The sequence below is a fragment of the Callospermophilus lateralis genome, unplaced genomic scaffold (assembly GCF_048772815.1).
Source record: "Callospermophilus lateralis isolate mCalLat2 unplaced genomic scaffold, mCalLat2.hap1 Scaffold_127, whole genome shotgun sequence".
NCBI lineage: Eukaryota > Metazoa > Chordata > Mammalia > Rodentia > Sciuridae > Callospermophilus > Callospermophilus lateralis.
In genome coordinates this window covers 621,633-639,541 of record NW_027512450.1, presented here as the reverse complement: position 1 = coordinate 639,541, position 17,909 = coordinate 621,633, and the positions used below count along the sequence as shown (strand labels likewise).

Genomic DNA, 17,909 nt, shown 5'->3' with positions numbered 1-17,909 from the left:
ATTTAGGTGGTTTAAAAAGCATAAGTTGAATAAGTTCCTATAACATAAAAAATTATGACTGAAGGATTCCACTAGAATTACTAAGTTCATCAAGGTAGAGGGAGATTAAAGATCAATATATACAGTTATATTTCTATATACTAGCAATGAATACTGAAGGATAATTAGGTAAAAAGGCAAGAAACATAACCAAAACTACAGACACTAGCATACCCTTTCAAATGATTTGACATACAAAAGCTGTTAATATTTTTTCCTGTCTTCATTTAAAAAAAAAAAAAAATCAAACTTCAATTTAGTTTTACCAAAGCACTACTCTAATAGTTTTCTTCAAAACAAAGGAAAATTTAAGATTTATCATAGTATACTAAAGCCACCATGTGTATGCCTGTCACACCTTGGGAAACATTAAGCGGGATAATGTTTCTATTTGATGGAACAATTTGAAGTTCAAATGGAGGGATTTCTTGGCTGCTAAGGTAAGGATGGGGATTCCAAACTGACAGGAGTGCGAAATGCCACATACAGGCCTTTCAAAGGCAGACCTTCTGCAGTAAGAATCACCTAGAAAGCATTTTTTTTTTTTAAAGAAAGAATTTAATATTTTAGTTTTCGGCAGACACAACATCTTTGTAAGTGGTGCTGAGGATCGAACCCGGACTGCACGCATGCCAGGCGAGCGCGCTACCACTTGAGCCACATCCCCAGCCCACCTAGAGAGCCTTTTAACAAAAAAAAAAAAATTTCTAGGACTGAGCCTTTGGGAATGAGACCAGTTATGCTTTCTTCTTTTTGAATTTATCAATAGGTGATTCTGCTGTCCATTCCCTGTTAAGAACCACTGACCTAACAAACAGAATGTCAATGAAAGCACTAAGGAATGCGTTAAATTTCTTGGGAGTCCTTGCCTAGCACCTTCCCTCAACCCATAGCTAATGCCAACAATCATCAGAAGACTTAATTTCGTCTAAAACCCTGGGATACATTTAAACAACTCCACTACAAAACCATGTTCACCACCTCTATACAGTCTACTTATTTAAACCAGGATTAAAGGTTTGCATGACTATCCAGTTTCTAAAACTAAACCCCACTTTTCAGCCAATATTATCAGTTTAATTTTTTTAAGTCATGCCCCCAGGAAAATTAAGTCTCGTCTCTGAAACAAAGCCCACTTTCTGTTGAAGCCTACTAACTACTGTGGGCCAGGTAGGTACCCCTGACCATGGCTCCTCCTACTATGCCTACTACCAAATTCCCACCATGATTTTCCTGTTAAATGCTACCTTGTAGCCTCCTCTGGACATGCTTGGTGCTTGCAAGCTTGCCAAAAACATCACCTTTTCTCAGTCCTCAGTGCAATACCAAGAAAGAGTAACTGTGGTTCTGATGAACCCAGCCCAATTCTATTTTAAGATTAGGAGCCATCTCAAAGTCATGAAAGTTAGTTTCTATTTTACCATAAACTACTGCGATTTCTAAAATTGCTTGGAATGCCTACCCATGCCCTGAACTCACCTATGCCTGGTTTTCCCTGACCCGATAACCACCCTCTGAAACCTTAGTGGCTCCTCAAAATTTCTGATGCTGGGAATCTAAATTTATTCCCTAAGTGCTGAACCATTTAGACCATTAACCTACTACCTGCCCTTGTATTATGCATGTCAAAATCCTGTTATCTAAGTTCAAGACAACCTACTTTTTTGCAAATTTTTGTGTTATAACACTGCGCTCCTAGATAGCTGGAGTACCGTCCTCTATTACACGGATTTCGGAAGAGGGACATCCCAGCTGGTCGGAGTTACAAGCTTGCTTTAATTTGATTTAAATTTAATTGGTGGTCTTTTGTGTTGTGGTTTAACAGTTCCACAATTATCAATACAACCAAGAAAGAATTCAAGACCCTGTCTCTTAATCCAGGGCACATTCTATTCCACATACAATTTTTTTCCCCACTTGATTTTTTTTTTTAAGATTGATAACTGATAAATAAGATAAAGGTTACTCAATAGTCTTCTTTCGTCTTTCCATTCAATGTAAACCACAGTAGACAGCATCATTCATAGCATAAGAAATTCAATCCAGCCAAGCTAATTTCTTCAGATTACATTTCCAGAAATCTTTGCAGAGATTGTGAAGTAGTTCTTAGAGTACAAAAAGCAAAAACAAAAAATCTGAGAAAAAACCTTGATATGTAGTGAATTTGATCTTAAGTTAACCAAAAAGATTCACCTGAACAGATTTTAAGAATTTATAGTCTTCAAAAAGCTTACTTAAATGTGGCTATGACAAGAACTAGCCCACCCTATGAAGGAATCTCCCAGAATAGGAGTCAAGGTGTCAAAGTGATTTCCAAGTTAATATTTTTAAATGTTAGCCAAAAAAGGATCAAACTAATGAAAATGATCAAAACACTCCATCACAATTCTTTTATTCCCCATCAAGAAAAATAAGTTGTGTTCTATTTAGCAAACATTCAGCTAAAAATTGCTAAGAACCAAGATTCTTCTGAGTCTTACATGTCTACTGACCTTTAGCATATTCTGGAATGGTCAGCCAGCATATAAAGAATAAAAATAGACCACAGGAGATAGTCCACTTCCCTCCCTCTGGAGAACCCAGTGCCCCTGTCATCAAAAGTCAGACTGTAGAGATTAGCAAGGACCTGAAATCAAATCTGAAGATTTTCATTCCTACCAAGACAATGTAGTTCTATGGACAAGTTATCTCCTCATTCCTCTTCAAATAACCAATCTGAGCTAATAGGAAGGACTTTCTCATGTTGGACAAGAAACCGAGACACAAAATGAAAAACTCTTAAGGTCAACTCAATTACTGATATTCGTAGTTCCCAAATACAACGCTGCACATTCACCTCTCCAATGGCAGCAGTGTCTACGTTATCAATGGTGAAATGCACTCCCTCTCTGCATGAGAGTCAGTGATTAAGGCTAAGACTTTTCCAAAGACAATCCTTCATATAATTATTAATCTTATCTAGCTAGAATTTATGAAAAATGTTCTATTGTAACTTATACTCAATTGTGCCTCTATCAATATGGAATATTTTCATATATCACTATTTTGAGTCTCGAACACATTTGACTTTAAAAACAAAAGTTTCATAGTAGAACTGCTATGAATGTCTACTGAGTAGTTTGCAAAAATCTCATAAGTCTAGATGGAACTTATAGTTCATAGAAGGAAACTGCACTTGGGAAAATCTTCAAAGATGGGAATCCTCAACACTATCTTCCCCCACAAAATAAATTTAAGCATGTGTAAGACCAACCCACATTTCTCTGGGTAAGGATGATGTATTAAGGACAAGTATGACTCTGAAGACTACTGCCAGGTAGGTACCCATTCTACTCCAAAATTGTTTCCATTCTATGTCACTGAAGTTACCATGATGTCACATGAGAGCTCTTTCATACAATAAGTATTTTTGACTCCCTGCTAAACTATTTATTTCAAATACCTACTTTATCCCAAGAGTAAAGACATTAGAAAGCTTGCATTTTAAATGTGTACGGTTTTGTTTACGAGAAAACCTACATGATATTAAATCACTATGTGTAAATGACAGACCTTCAACACTCAGCATGCAACCACTTAGACATCTTCCAGTCTTCCCTAAACAGCCTTCTGAAGACTATGTCCTGCTCCACCTCCTGAGCCTTTCAAGCAAAGTAGTAGTCTTAATAAGTGTGTGCTTAGAAGTAATTACTAACCACTCTTCAATAGTGAAGTTCACCCGTGTGACTAATGTACTTTAAGGCAAACTGACACCCTAACCTATAATTCCCTGTAAATTTTATTTCAAGTTTTTCCTACAGAATCTGTGTTTGGCCTAAAACAATACTTGGTAGAACAGAAATTAAGTCATTGAAATGCTTGGACTCTCCGTTTGTACAACCTTGACATGAATTAGTCATTCATGGTAGTTACACAAAGAAAATATACTCATGTTTTCATAGTCTAACAAAAATAAAAGTATTCAATAAAAGCATAAAGAGCTTTCTTTGATTTACACATTTAATTTATAACAATGCTGTGGTCTGGACATGGCTCCATGTGTTAAAATTTGATGCCCACTATGAGGTATTAAGATAATAGAAACTTAATCCAAACATGATATTAAGAGGTGAAACCTTTGGGAAGTGATTAGTTTAGGTCATATGGTGAAGCCTTCATGATTGAACCCTCATGGCTTTATACGAGGGATAGAGACCAGATGGACACACTCAAAAGCAAGCTTCCTGTCTCTTGCCATGTGATACTCTGCATTGCCTCAGGAGCCGGCCCAGAAGAACAGATGATGTTCAGAAGCTGGATTTCAGAACTGTAAGCCTGAATAAGCTTCTCTTTATGAAGTAAGCCTGCTTCAGGTATTTTGTTTTAGTTATGAAAAAGGGACAAATACAGCTTCGTTGACATGACATACATCCACAAACTTCAGACATGAAAGGTATTTATGGATAACAGACAAAACTGATTATAATATTACACAAATCTATACAATAAAAATCATCGAATTGTACACAAATTTGGTATCAAAGAGTCATGAATGGCTTCTAAAAAAAGAATATGCCTACTTTCTGGGAGGAGCTATCTTTTGACTATTGAAATGTAAATTAGGGCCTAGTTACCTTCAAAGAGTAACTGTAGTTATTGAAGAACTGTTGAAGATTCAAAGCTTAAAAAAATTAAGGCTTTGCTTATAAAAATCTGCAACATTAGGCACAAATTTTTTTTAAAAAGTTACATGCTATTGAAGACTAAGTATACTTTAAAAATCTATACTTAATGTCTATTTAAACTTGAGTTAACTGTCCTTTTTTGTGAATACATGACCATAAAAGTCTCCAACTCTTGGAAAGCATGGGCAATCTCTGAATCTCCTGCAGTAAGCACAGTACCCACCATGTACTAAAATGTGAAGGAGGCAAGAGATTTCTCAGCCAGAATCCAAGTATAATCTCAAAAAGAGCAATGAGAACAAGAAAGGAGTGTGGTGTGGCAAGGTACACCTAATAATACCAACTCCTCAGGAAACTGAGGCAAGGTGATTTACGCCTATAGTCTCAAACTGGGCATGGCAGCACATGCCTAAAATCCCAGCCACATGGAAGACTGAGGCAAGGGGACGGCAAGTTTATGGCCAGCATGGCCAACTTGACAAAAACCTGTCTCAAAATGACAAGAGGAGGTACCAATATAGCTCAGAGATAGAGCACCCTTGGGTTTGATCCCCAGTACGGTCAGAGAAAGAAAAGATGGTTTCAAAATGTTCGAGTGGGTGGAGAACAGAACAGGACTGGAGCATAAGATACTCCACATGCCTAAGGACATAAGATACATTCATTCAGCCTCAGTCAGAACATACAGGTAGCAGTCAGTATACCCAAAGCTTATCCCATACTTCAATTAATTTTTGTTTCATATTACCCAATTTCCCAACTCAATTTTTCCTCAACAATGCTCGCAGCAAGAAAAACGATGAATTCCATAAAACCCTGAATTTGTATATTACCAATTTATTCCAATTCCACTCTGGCTGATATATTTCTCATTTATAAACTCCTTGTAGATAAATATCACGTGTTAACTTTATACTAGAGAAACTGGAAATAAAAATGTGATGAATATTTCACCTTTCATTTAAAAAGGACCACATAATGGAAAATATAAACAATCTAGCAAAATGTTTATCACCTACAAGCCGACATTTATACATATTCCTTGCTTTATAGCTATTTTCATTCAGTAACAATGTGGTCATCCATCTGCAAGCTGACTGCCATCAAAAGTTATATATGATTGCAGAATAAGCAATCTCCTCCTTGGTTTGAGAATATATTTAATTTTCTAAAAATTTTATGTAAATAGACTACCCACCCCCCCAAAAAAAAATACCCTCAATTGCTTAGATCCTGGTCCAAAAAGTGTGAGTCTTACAGTAATAAATATAATCTGACTTAGAATTATCATGTAATAAGTACTCTAATAACTACAAACCTGTAATTGCCTTCCTGAAAAAAATACTAGAAACACTAATATTCATTCACTTTGACAATAAGTCAATGTAGTGGAGAAGACACTGAAATAAACTAAAGAAAAACAGCACATGACAAATACAATAAAATACCCAGTAAGATCTGGATCTTAAATGTCCCTCAAAGAATATGGAACAGGCTTGGTCATCAGCCTGTGGCACTAATGGAAGGTGGTGGAAGCTTCAAGAGAGGAACTCTATTGGAAGGAAGTTAGGTCATTGAGTACAGGCACTAAGGGGAGGTTTGGGAACCCTGCCTCTTCCTCTCTTCACTTCCCAGCCACCATGAAATGGGCAATTTCCTCAACTACACACATCCAGCATGATGTATGGTGCCTCCATAGGCCAAAAAGAAATCAACCACAATAAACCTCTGGAACTGAGCCAAAATAACTTTTCATTCTTGAAGGCGACTTATTTCAGGTATTTTTTTCCTACAGCCACAGAAAACACAACATCCTTCTCTTTATGGGACAAGGGAAAAGAAATAAAGAAAACAGAAAACAAAATACAAAAATAAAAGGGGAAGAGAAAAATCAGAAGAATTAAACAACAGTAACTGCCTCAGTTAAGAGAAGTTATCTAAGGTGCCCCAAGGGAGCACTAGTCAACATACAAATAGAGCTCCTTTACTAGATGCCACGAATTTTACAGACTTATACAACACAAACTCCTTGCCTTCAATGTCTGACATTCAGATTGCAGTTATGGGTTATGTCTAAGTCCATTTATACTGCTTTGACAAAATACCCAAGACTGGGAAATTTACAAAGAACAAATTTTCTGTCTCAGTTCTGGAGTCCAGAAAGGCTAACACATGCCAACACGCCAGCATGCCAGCAAGTGTGGTTTTCTGGTAAGGACTGTTGTCTACTTTCAGAATAGCACCTTGTTACTGTATTCTCCAGAGAAGAGGACCGATATATCTTCACATGGCAGAGGATAGAACAAGAGGATCAAGGGCTGCGTGAAGCCTCTGATAGGGGCCTTACGTCAACTCTTAAGAGTCATAGGACCTAATTACTCCTTAAATTCCCCATTTTTTGTTCCATTTTAGTAATATTGGAGATTGAACAGGGCCTTACACATGAGAGACAAGTGTTCCACCTCAGTTATATCCCCAACCCTTCCGATTTTGAGACAGAGCCTTCCTAAGTTGCCCAGGCTGGTCTTAAACTTGTGATCCTCCTGCTTCAAGCTCATAGCTGAGAATACAGGTGCATACCCCCACATTGACCAGTAAGTTTCAACATATGAATTTTAGAGGGAACATATTCAAACCATAAACAGATACCACACTTCATTTTGCAGTTTGACTATATCTAAGTAGTGCATATCCTCTCCCTTCTCCCACACACCTCCAACTACACTGCCAGCCATGCTACACCACTTCAAATTTCCCCAGATATATGACTTCTTTCCTCTTGCCATTTTTCCTATTGTCACTTCATCTGGGATGTCCATCCTGTCCAGACTATCCATTCTCCAAAGCAAATACAAGTGCCACAAGTCAAGCTTCCCTGATCCTTCACAAAAGTAATCTCTCCTTTATCCGAATCCACCACATCTGCAGTTTTAAGGCCCTTACTTTCTAACTGAAGAATGTGAAAGAAATAGGGTATACTAGACAATATATATTACACGTATATAACAAATATGCACATATTTTATGTTATTTTTTATCCAAGAATAAAAACTTGAGGTCAGGACTGATATTCATCTTTACATTGTGCACAACATCTAGCATAATGTGTTTCACACAAATAAACAACAGCAAATAAGAAAATGAAAGCAGGCCAGTTATAGAACAGACATTCTACCTCAATCTTCATAACAGACAACTCATCTCACAGAATGCATGCACATTTTAATACAGAAGGTTAAAATTTCAGAAAAGTTTACAAGCACTGAGAAAGGAACATATTAATAGCTAGGCTTTAAAAAAAAAAAAAAAACATCAGGTGAACTGTCGACAGCTATCCATGGCCAGTATGAACCAGACGATCATTTTAACCAGTGAATAGGAAAATCTGCTGCCTGGGAACTTCCAGTGGCAATCTTGCTGGTTAAAAATGGACAGATACATGTTAGTTCTATTCATCTATTCCAGGTTCCACACAGAACCAGAGATGAGGTAACCTGTTGCAGCCACCTAGCCACACAGACTCCCAGAGATAGGCATGGCTTCAAGATGCCAATCAACCTGTTGACTACCAGACACCATGAAAAACTCCACCTGCTGAAACCCTGTCCCTGCCTTTGAACTCTTCCTTAAAAAAAAAAAAAAAAAAAAAAAAAAAAAAAAAAATTGGAGAGCCACCTGCCCGTCACCCCAAAGGAGGAATTGAAAAATCAAATACAAGAGGCTTACAGGATACCGAATGTACAAATTACCACAGATCCATAGCAAGGTATACTATAATGAGAATGCCTAGCATACAGAATAAGGATAGGATTAAAAGTCGACAAGATTACATATAGGGGGAAACCAATTCAGATCTCAGACTTTTGAACCCAAACCTTCAAAGCTAGGAGATCCTGGAACACTTACCAACTCTGAAAGAAAATGTATGCCAACCAAGAATCTTATACCAAGCAAAATTAAGCTTCAGGTTTGATGACAAAATAACCTTCCATGATAAGACAAAAATTAAAAGAATTCAACAAGAAAGCCCACACTATAGAATATCCTTGGCAAAAATATTCCATTAGGAGGAAATGAAAGTCAGCAAAGGCAGGAACTATGCTAAAGGAAATTCCAATCAAAGGAGAAACCAACTCAAGTTTAAAAAAAATAAAATAAACAGTAATGACCAGAAATACAAACCATGTCTCAATAATAACCTTTAATGTTAATGCCCTAAACTCAAAAGACAGACTGGATTAAAAAAAAAAAGAAAAGAATGATCTAACAATACGCTGCCTTCAAGAGATTCATCTCATAGGAAATGACATCCACTCACTGAAGGTGAAAGGATGGGGAAAAAACATCACTCACATGGGCCACATAAACAGGGGTTTCCATCCCAATATCAGATAAAGTGGATTTAAGGTCAAAATCCATCAGAAAAGAAAGGACATTTTGGGGGCTGGGTGGCTATGATAGAGTGCTTGCCTACTATGCGCTAGGTTCATTCCCTAGCACCATGTACAAAATAGACAAAGATATTGTGTCCACCTACGACTAAAAAACTTTAGAAAAAGATTTTATACTGCTTAAGAGAACCACACATCAACAAGACATATCATAAGTATCTGTAACACAAAAAATGAAGCACCCATATATAAACAAATCCTTCTCAATTTCAAGAAGCAAATCAACACAATAATACTAGGTAACGGAAGAATGGAGGAACTTTGGATTGGTCAAAAGGGAGGATGAGAAGGGGTTATAAGGATAGGAAAGTTGGTGGAATGAGATGAACGGACATTGTTACCCTAGGTACATGTATGATTGTAAATGGTGTAGAGACACCATTCATGCAGTCAGAGAATTGAGATGTTGCAGTGCATTTTTGTACAATGAACTGAAATGCATTCTGCTGACATGTACAGCTAAGTAGAATAAAAAAAATTTTGAGAATTGAAGTCGTTTAATAACTTTTCTGTTCCAGCTCCTATCAGGACTGGAGGAACCTATCAGGAGTTCCCTTGAAACTAATTCTGAATTTGTCTCATTTCTTCACTAATTACTTTAGAACATTTTTCTCTGGTGGCTTATCCCCTCCTGCACAGGAAGCTCCTGGTGAGGGGCTGGCTATGTGGTGATAAATATATGAGGAAGGAAAATATTAATAGCTAGGTTTAAAGAAAACCAAAAAAAACTTGACCAAGAGTAAACTTTGTTTCAACATAATAAAACACTATCAAAGAATATGTGAGCATAAAGAAATAGGTTACTGTCAAGAAAAATAAATTATCATTGTGGTCTGGGAGCAACAAATATGGTCAAGGCTTGAGACTTGCGGTTTCTACAAAGGGCTGACAGCTCAGCAGAGGAGTGTGCTCTTGGTTCAGTAGCACACAGTTTCTTGATTCACAGCTATTACCCAAGCTGAAAATGTGTTTTGCTCTTATTAATTTCATTGTGTATTTCCTTATAAAACTTTATAACTGCAGCCTACTGGTATTTGCAGAAGCACAGCTTCTAATAGAACAACCTGACTTGAGACAATAAGCAGTCTCATCTATGACAGGATATAACGCTGACTTCTAGTATGAATACTGACCCCAATTAACTGACATTAAAGTTAAAACACATGGGCTGGGGATGTGGCTCAAGCGGTAACACACTCGCCTGGCATGTGCAGGGCACTGGGTTCGATCCTCAGCACCACATAAAAAACGAAAGATGTTGTGTCCACCAAAACTAATATTAAAAAGAAATTCTCTAAAAAAAAAGTTAAGACTCATTAGTCCTACTTGAAGACTAGTGAAGCTGACCCCCTAGATGTTTAAAGCCCAAACCTGGAAACCGAAGTTAGACGTAAAAGGGCCAAGGAAAAAGCCAACATTTTGGCCTTTGCCCTCTAAGGTCAGCCAGGATCAAGGGAACAACAGGACCCCTCTAAAGGCCCGGCAACTCCACTGAGCCACTCAACCTCCCTGTCAGCAGGATCATGAGGACCCTAGAGAACAGAATGCCAACCAGAATTCTGCAGAGAGAAGGGTCACTGGAGAGGGAAATGCCCCTGATGCTCTTATTAAGGGAAGCCACATGTGCTCAGCAAGACCCTGACCCATCCCGGCAGATGTCACAACTAGTAGAGGAAAAGCTAAAGGAGCCAATTGGCTTCTCACAGGTTCCCAAGATTGCTCCCTGACAAATCTCAGCTAACAGTAGATAGGAAAAAGGACAATTTTGACAAATAGCCTTAAACACCTGGCAGGAAAGTATAACCAAAACACAGCCATACATGGACATTTAAAAAAGACAATGGCTCTTATTTTTACTTCAGATGTACATTTGTTAGTCCTTCAGAAAATAAGCAAAACTAGATTATAAAAGGTTGTTTGTTTAATACAGGAGCGCCTGAAAATTTTCACAAAAAGCTCTGTCAAAGTCAATAGTTTCTTAGTGAATCTGGGAACTACAAGTCTTTCTAACCTTGCATAGGTGACCTTTTTGGGTGGATTTTTTTGTTTTGGCTGTTATGATTTTTATAAGCTGCTGCTCAGACTCCTCCTCTGGAGTTCACAATTCATCACTTTGCCTTGTGACTTGGTTTCAATCAAGACCTGGAAAGAAGACAAGCTTCCACTAAGCGGGAAAGGAATTTGTCAAATGCTGAGTATTACTGGGGCAGCTATCCAAACTGCTAACAAGGGAGAACTCATTATGGGTGATCTCCAATTCAAAGTTAAGATCTCTAAGATGGGTGGCAATATCAGAGGGTACAAGAACAAAAATAAAATGAGACCAAGAGGTATAAAGAAAAGCGGGGGGAGGGAGGTTTTAAGAAATAGAAAAGTCCTGCGGTCCATTTTTAGAATATATTCTTTAGTTTTGAGATGTAAGAGTCAATCACACCCATTTTAACTATAGCCCTTCCCTCTACCAGCCCCAATTTTAAAATTAGCCAGTCACATAGACTGTAACCCAGAACTCGTATCAGAACAAGATGCAGTGCTCAGTTAGGATAAAAACAGGTAGAAAGACAGAGTATTAAGAAAAACTAACCTGAGTACCAAGAGGAAATTGAATTTCTCAATTTCCACAAATTGGCCTGTGACAGTGTCCCTTGTAGAAGCATAGAACTGAAGCTTAGAGTATTAGGAACTGAACCCAGAACTTCACACACTGGCAAGCAGTCTACTTCCCTGCTACACACCAAGCCCAAAACTGATATCTGACACACTTCTCCATGAAACAGTGTCTGACACATGTGTGGCATCCCAGTCTGTAGATAAGATCTCTGCAACCCAAGCATGAAGGAAGACCCATCTGCCTGCAGTAAAGACCTCTTTTGACTTGGCCATGACACCACCTCGCCTGGAAAAGTCACATCTCTGAGCACTTGTGTTCAGTAGTGTAGCTACTCGTGGGGGATGAAAAAAGAAAGAAAGCCAAAGTTGGCAGGTATGTACCGTATGGGAATGGAGTTGAGGCTTGGAAGATCTGGATTCTAGCATAGATTCTGCACCCTCCTGTGTCAATGCTTTGCTAGCTTAAGCAAGGAAGAAGTTTGTCACTTAAGTTCCAAGGTAGGCTGTGTGAGGATATGACGACCTGGCACTCCACACCCATCCTCTTTCTAGTGGTCTTTCCACTAAGGGCAAGAAAACTAAACACTAAATTTCTCCGGTTCTCAGCTTTGATTTGGGAGAGATGTTTTGGCAAACCAGATGCACACATGTGGGATAAGGAGAGTGGAAAAGGAGGAGCAGCTGCATTTAAGCTATTATGAGGGTTGCCTGGTTTTCCTGTGCTGTGTCAGCAAAGTCTCCATGACCATCATTGATTTGTAAGAATGAGGAGGCTAGCTATGAGCCATTTATTTTGTAGGTGCTGATGGCAGCAAGTGCACCATGATCACCATCTTTTCTGCTTACACCTGTGGTACTATAGTTCTGATTTACAGAAGAGCTAGCAGCTCTCGTACCACAGTGTGACATGAGGAGTCACTTCTGGATGGTTGACAGTGTGCGCCTTGTACTAAATCCCTTAAAAAAAAAAACCCACAACCCAGGCAGAGTACCAAGTGTGGTTCTTGCCAGACTCTTCAGTAACATACCCTTCTGCAAAAGTAAAGTTTGCTTTGCATGTGTTTGATTCTTCATGGCAATCTGGTATTTCTAACAAAATGTAGGGATTACCAGTACCCAAACTAAGGGGCCAGAGTGGTAGATACTAAAAACGTAGTCCAACTCATAGCATGGTCCAATTTCAGAACACAGGAGGGAAAAAATCTTAAGATTCCCTTCCAGAAAAAGGGAAAAAAATAAAAATGGGCTTCATTCCAGAATGTAAAAATTTAAGAGTAATACTGGAAGCTGGAAAAAAAATACAGCAATACCTCTCAAATTGTAAGGGAAGATCATTTCCATCCTACAATTCTGTTGGCCCAAATATCAATTAAGCATGCAAATAGAATAACGCCATTTTCAGGCATCTGTGACTTAAAAAAAATATACTCCCATGTGCCTTTTCGTGAGGTGTTATAGGAAGTTGATTCACCAAAATAGTGAGATAAACCGGAAGAAAAAAGAAAACTTTCCTGAATCTGTTTTTTTTTTTTAACAAAACAAAAAATTCTTGGGATGAGGGTAAAGTTCCAAGACAATCGCTATATAGCAGGCAGAAATCTAAATGGGAGCAGATCAGAAAATTCTGAGATACCAATTTAAGAAGGTGAAATTTGGGCTGGGGATGTGGCTCAAGTGGTGGCGCGCTCGCCTGGCATGCGTGCAGCCCGGGTTCGATTCTCAGCACCACATAACAAAGATGTTGTGTCCGCCAATAACTAAAGAATAAATATTAATTCTCTCTCTCCTCTCACTCTCTAAAAAAAAAATAGAATAAAATAAAATAGGACTCTTTAAAAAAAAAAAAAAAAAGAAGGTGAAATTTCACACCACTAATGTTGTGATGTACTGAAGGGAGACTTACACCCAGAGTGAGTTTAGGGGTTAATCTGTGGTATGTACATTTAAAAGCTTGAGCAACTAGAATATTAACTAAGGAGAACATAGGCAAAAAGTAAGAACACATGTCTGAGTGGCCTGCAAAGCCCTGCAGGATTCAGCAATGACCATTACTCTTCTGACCTCCACTTATTACTCTATCCAATCTGCTTCATCTAAACTCACTTCCTTGCTGTTCCTAGAAAATGCAGACCACACTCCCAACTCGGGGCCTATACATTTGCTCCTCCCCTGCATGAAACCCTCTTCTCCCAGATATTCAAGTAACTATCCTCACTTTTCACAGGCCTTTGGGAAAATAAATTTCAAGGAGAACAGAGACCTCCCACCTAAAACTGTCACCTAAGCCTACTGTCCACATTTCCAATCTGCATCTCTGATCATTTTCTTACCATAGCACTTATCAGCTTTTCACATACTGTGTGTTCATCATTCATTATCTGCTATCCTAGCTAGTTTCATAAGGAACACACATCCCAAGCACCTGGAATAGTTGACAGCAATAAGACATCAATAATGTTTACTGAAAAATAACATTAAAAAGCAATCATGGAATGCCATATAAACTTATCTCACCTGCAAATATCTAAGTATAATACTCATCCTACAAATTGTAATATTAGAGACCAAGCAAAGAATTAGTGTGCATGCATGTGGTAAAGTGAATAAGAAGCTTAGTATCCATCTTCCAAGGGGAAAAAAAATGCAAAGTTGTAAATCAAAAACAATGGAAGCATTTTATTTAGATGCATGAAAGCAACCAGAAGAATGCCACTTAAAGTGGACACCAATTTAGTTAGTTTTTAGAACTATTTAAAACTATTTGATATATGCACATAATTTCAAATATTAAAGTAAATCTAATAAAAATGGTAAAAAAGTTAATCTCGAGATCATGCATATAACAGATCCAAAATTACTATACAGATCACACAAAAATGTCAACATCAACTACCTAACAAAAAAATGATGAATCATTTTATAAATCACAATAGTGGCCAATAACAAAGTTGTACAACCTCAAAGAGCAACCAAAGAAATGCAAATTGAAACCATGATAAGATTCTTTTATCCTTAACAAATCAACAAGTATTTAGAAGTCTGACATCATTCCCAACATCAAGATCATCATTGAGAATGAAATAGAAACTTTCAGACTGGTGATGGGGCTGTATAACGTTGTAAGTTCTAAGGAAAATACTGAACTTTACCTAGATAGGTTTAGGATGTACTTTCTCAACAAGTCAGCAATTCCATTCTAGATACTATATCCTACAGAAACTTACACAGAAGGTGCTAAGTGTACAGTGATATTTTTTTAACCACTATACTTGTGTTTATATCAAAAAAAACCTGGAAACATTTTCATCTATGGGAGAATGGATAAATGCTACATATTATTCAGAAAATAAAATATTCTCATAGTTAAAAAATACGTGAACAAGATTAAGTACATCAAAAAGCAAGTCAAAGAAATACCTACAATGTCTTCTGTGTGATTCCACTTATTCCTAGTTTTGCTGTTTGACTTTATATAAGTGATAAAGAAGCAGGGGATGATATACACGAAATTTGATAGTGGTTATCTCTGGGACACTGAGGATGGCATTAAGGAAGAGCACAAAGGGCATTTCAGTATGGGGGTAGGGGTATGTATTCTTTTGCAGAAAAATAAAATTATGAAGATACCTATGACTGAATGGTACACAAAACTTGCACACATGTTCAATCGATAAAGAATTAAGTATCCTGAGGGTCAAAAAGTTTAAAGACTAACCAAAAAACAAATTAGTCACAAAATTCAAAACTCAAGTTAGGTTCACCTGACTCAAAATTTGACACTCTTTCAAATTAGAGAATCAAACAATTACCTTGGCTAATTTATGAAATATGTAAATTTCATTCTCAAAATTAAAGGAAAAATCACTGGAAGGAGAAAATGCCAAAAGTTCCTAGTAAACTTCAATGTAGATGGCAAATAATGGACAAGTGGAATCCCTGAAGAATATTGGAAGGAACTATGCAACCTATATTCAGCCAACCTAGCACTAATCTGCAAGGGAAGGAGAAGTAACATCTACTGCGGCCCTTCTGTGTGAAAGCACTTTATATGTAGTATTTTAATAGTTCTCTCAATGCCAAGAATTAGGTATAATACTCATCTTACAAAAAAAAAGATCCAAAGGGCTAGAGGAAAGAAATTCCTTAACAAATATTCCCAGTGCCCTATCTGGCTTGGAGAAATTCAGTTCACCAGGGAGATAAGCATAAAATATCAGAAGATGACTACAACAATATTACAGATATCAAGCATAGCTATACACAAAAGTGTGGAATGAAGCAGCCAAAGAAAGAATCAGGATAGACCATTTCTTCTCACTGAATCAAGATTTCCATATTCACCCAATATTCCACTAAATATCAGAGCAAATGGTTGCTTACCTATGACCAGGGTGGTAAACAGCAGCGTTTATTCCATGAGGATAATAGGTACTGAAGTTGAAACTGTGACTTTCTTGGTAGCTCTGATTTGTTCCCACACTAAATTTAAGGTAAATAAAAAATAAATACCATTAAACCACAAGGACATCATTAAATGTCAATTTGTAAGACCGGGGGCTGGAGTTGTAGCTCAGTGGTAGAGTGCTTGCCTAGCACATGTGAGGCAGTGGGTTTGATCCTCAGCACCACAATAAATAAAAGGTAATGGGCCATCTACAACTTAAAGGAATCCAATTAGAACCAGTCAGCATGGGCCAAAGTGACCTAGAGTTTTCCCGATAGTGGGGACTTGAAAGTCTCTCGTCAAAAGTCAAGAGGTACACCTGGACAGGACTGTATGGAAACTTCTCTGGGATCTCCAGTAAAACTGGAATGCTGGAGAGGCACACAGTCCCTTTGTTCTGAGAGGATCCACTCTCTTGAGAATGTCTCCTTTTTCCTATCTCTTCAGTAATCTCATGCCTGTTACTCTGAGTGACATGTATGAAATCTTTGCTTTGATCACAATAATGGGGGGTTGAAGCGGGGGTCTTTGTGCTGCCTCACTATAAGGCCCGAGCCCTGTAACATTGGGAAAGGTACAAGGGAACTTTCTTGCATGATGGCAATTTTCTGTATCTTGAGAAGGATTTGAACAGCACAAGTATGTACATTTATCATAATTTACCAGTGGGTACAACCAAGATTTGTGCTTTACAATGTATGCCATTTTTACCTGAAAAGAAAATTATAAGCAAATATGGAATTCTAATTAATGAAATGCATGCTAAAGTATTTGAGTGCTGATGTCTAACTTATTTTGAAATACACTGCAAGATTAATAGCTAGAGACAGAGGGACAGATGGTCAAAAATGTGTTATAGCAAGTATATAAAATCCTAAGTATAGAATCCAATGTGAAATGTGTGTTCAACACACCATTCTTTCAACTATCGTATTTGCAATTTTTCATAACATGCTAAAAGAAAAAATACAACTGACACTAAACCAGAGAAATAAACATTTTATCAAATATGACTTCCCAAAGTACATTTTTACCTCACAAGGTAACTTCTAAGTTCTCCTCGGTAATTGATGACCAGGAGTTCTGCAGACCACTGTGCACTTGCTTTGTATTCTAAAAATATCAATCCAGCAATGGCATAGCTCAAATCACCTACAAAACTAGATGCCTGTAGAAGACAGAAAGTAAGTTACTGAGATAGTAGATAAAAGTTAATACATGCTTAACTGGAGAATATCCAAGACACTGGCTTTGACACCCTAATCTAGACCAATTTTCCCAACCTCAGCAGCCTCTGAGATGTTCACACAAGTTAAGTAAATTTCTATTCACAGGGAGAAAGGCGGAAGGGTGAGAAGGTCAGGAGGAAGGAAGAGCCACCAGACTCCAAACTCTAAATATAAGCTTTCAAGTGTTAATTTCTACTGCTAGCAGTATCCTAGGCTAAAAACAAAACCAACTCCAATTACTTCCCAGGCTATACTGTTAAATACATGAAGGTCTGAGCACCTTGGGAAGCATGCATAATAAAGTTTATTCCCTTAGAGCTGATCAGAATATGTCACTACAAAATACGCTATTTAGGTATAGAATCATTTTGAGAAGGCAACTGAGAACCAAGGGATGCAGCAAAGTTCTCTGCCATCTCCTTACTGCCTAAAAAGGCAAAATTTTCTTTAGAAAAGTGCTTCTACACCAGGA

At 37.7% G+C, this 17,909-nt stretch overlaps 1 protein-coding gene across 1 annotated transcript in view; it reads right to left on the bottom strand.

Annotated features, from left to right (window-relative positions):
- The window catches only part of LOC143387302 (NBAS subunit of NRZ tethering complex-like), a 254,702-nt gene that overhangs the window by 208,536 nt on the left and 28,257 nt on the right, over nt 1–17,909 (bottom strand). The window contains 2 exon segments of the mRNA XM_077108062.1: nt 16,145–16,243; nt 17,243–17,376. Of these exon segments, the coding sequence (XP_076964177.1) occupies nt 16,145–16,243; nt 17,243–17,376 (233 nt within the window).